General features: G+C 63.5%; 1 protein-coding gene across 1 annotated transcript in view; it reads right to left on the bottom strand.

The window, feature by feature from the left end:
• NCOR2 (nuclear receptor corepressor 2) overlaps positions 1–1626 on the bottom strand; it is a 189120-nt gene that overhangs the window by 94499 nt on the left and 92995 nt on the right. Inside the window, exon 10 of the mRNA XM_023523892.1 lies at positions 287–459. Coding sequence (XP_023379660.1) covers positions 287–459 — 173 coding nt within the window. The remainder of the gene's footprint in view (positions 1–286; positions 460–1626) is intronic.

The following is a 1626-nucleotide window of genomic DNA, read 5'->3' as shown; positions in this document are numbered from 1 at the left end:
TCAATCCTCACTGCCGCCATGTGAGACCAGCGTCCTGATCCTGGCCTGCAGGCCGGGTGGTCCTCTCCCCGCCCATCCACACTAGGGATCTCAAACTCGGCGGCTTCCAGGGGCCGGGCCAGCCAGCCAGCCGGCCAGGTGAACGAAGCCAGCACGCACAGCCCAGGGCGCGCCGGAAAGGGAGCCTGCACGCCGAGACGTATTTAAGTCTCACTAAGTGTGAAGGCCAGGCGGGCTCTGAGTGGCACGTCCGAGGGCTCAGTGTGGCCCCCGGGCCTCGGCTCACCTCTGCATACGCTCCTGCAGCTCCCGCTGCTTGCGGATCTCGGGGAACTGCTTCTCGTAGTACTCGCGCACCTTGCTCTCCTTGGCCCGGCGCCGCGGGTTGTTCTCGATGCGCTCCACCTTCTTCTCCCAGGCCTCCATAAGCTGGTCATAGCGCTGGCAGAACTTCTGTTCCTGGGGGCACAGCGGGGTGCGGACACGCTGAAGGGTGTCGCCAGGATCCAGACACGCAGCCCCCAGGCTCCCTGCCCGATCTGCAGGCGTGTGCACACGCACACGCACACGGACAGCAGGCACACGTGGACACAGACTGCACGCACACGCACACGCACACGGACAGCACGCACGCGCACAGGCACACGCACAGACCTGGGCCCATGAAGAAGACCCACAGGCCTGGCCACCTCCTCCCTGGGGAACGGCCGCCCCACCTGGCTTTCTAGAAAGGCCTGGTTGGGTACAGACACCACCAGCCACGTGTGGCTGTTAAATTTGAATCACGTAAAATTAAGACCCCTGGTCTCCCACCCACGTTCTCAGCACTCACCAGCCACACATGGCCGACACCTCCGTCCACAGGGGACAGCGCACACACACAGAGACCATGTCCATCATCACGGGAAGCCACGTTGGACAGTGTGGCTCTGGGCACCCCCCTGGGAAGCATCCACTTTCTAACCAGTCCCTCATCCCCAGCCTCGGGCTCGGCCGTGCTCCTCCAGCCAGGGGCTGGGTGTGAGCCTTGAGCTGCCACCGTCCACGATAAGGAAGTCCAGCTCCCTGCTGAACTGCAGTGCCACCTGCTCCATGTCCTTGGGAGAGAGACCCCCACCCGAATGCCTAGCTTCCAAGTCTCCAAGGTGACCTGGGCCGGGCAGGGGGTAGCGTCCGGCCGCCCATGAGACGCCGACCTCCCCATCCCTAACAGCTGCAGTGGACAGATGGCACGGTCTGGGAGTCTTGCTTGAATGCCTTCCTGACACTGGCACAGGCAGAAAAGCCCTTTCTGGCTGTCGTGCCCAGACACCCCACCCCATCCTGTGTTCCAGCCTCTGACCTTGGTCCTCGGCAAAGCCGGCAGCTGACAGCCCCCAAGAATGGTCAGGCTAGCTTCCATGGGGGCGAACCTGACCCCAGCTCCTGGAGGCCCCCCATATATGTGGGCTGCTCCAAGACCCCTTGGAGATCAAGACACAGTTCCAGCAACAGACAATGGCCACACGTGTGTGTGCCAAGGTGCCGTAGGAAGCTGCCCACCGGGGATGGGACTGACATGAGGGACGCCAGCCCGGGCCACCATCAGAGCGGGGACCCTTCCTGCCCTGCTCAGCACCTCCTAGA

The sequence above is a fragment of the Pteropus vampyrus genome, unplaced genomic scaffold, assembly GCF_000151845.1.
Source record: "Pteropus vampyrus isolate Shadow unplaced genomic scaffold, Pvam_2.0 Scaffold430, whole genome shotgun sequence".
Classification (NCBI taxonomy): domain Eukaryota; kingdom Metazoa; phylum Chordata; class Mammalia; order Chiroptera; family Pteropodidae; genus Pteropus; species Pteropus vampyrus.
Note: the sequence above shows the minus strand (reverse complement) of the source record. Positions and strands in the feature narration are given on the sequence as shown.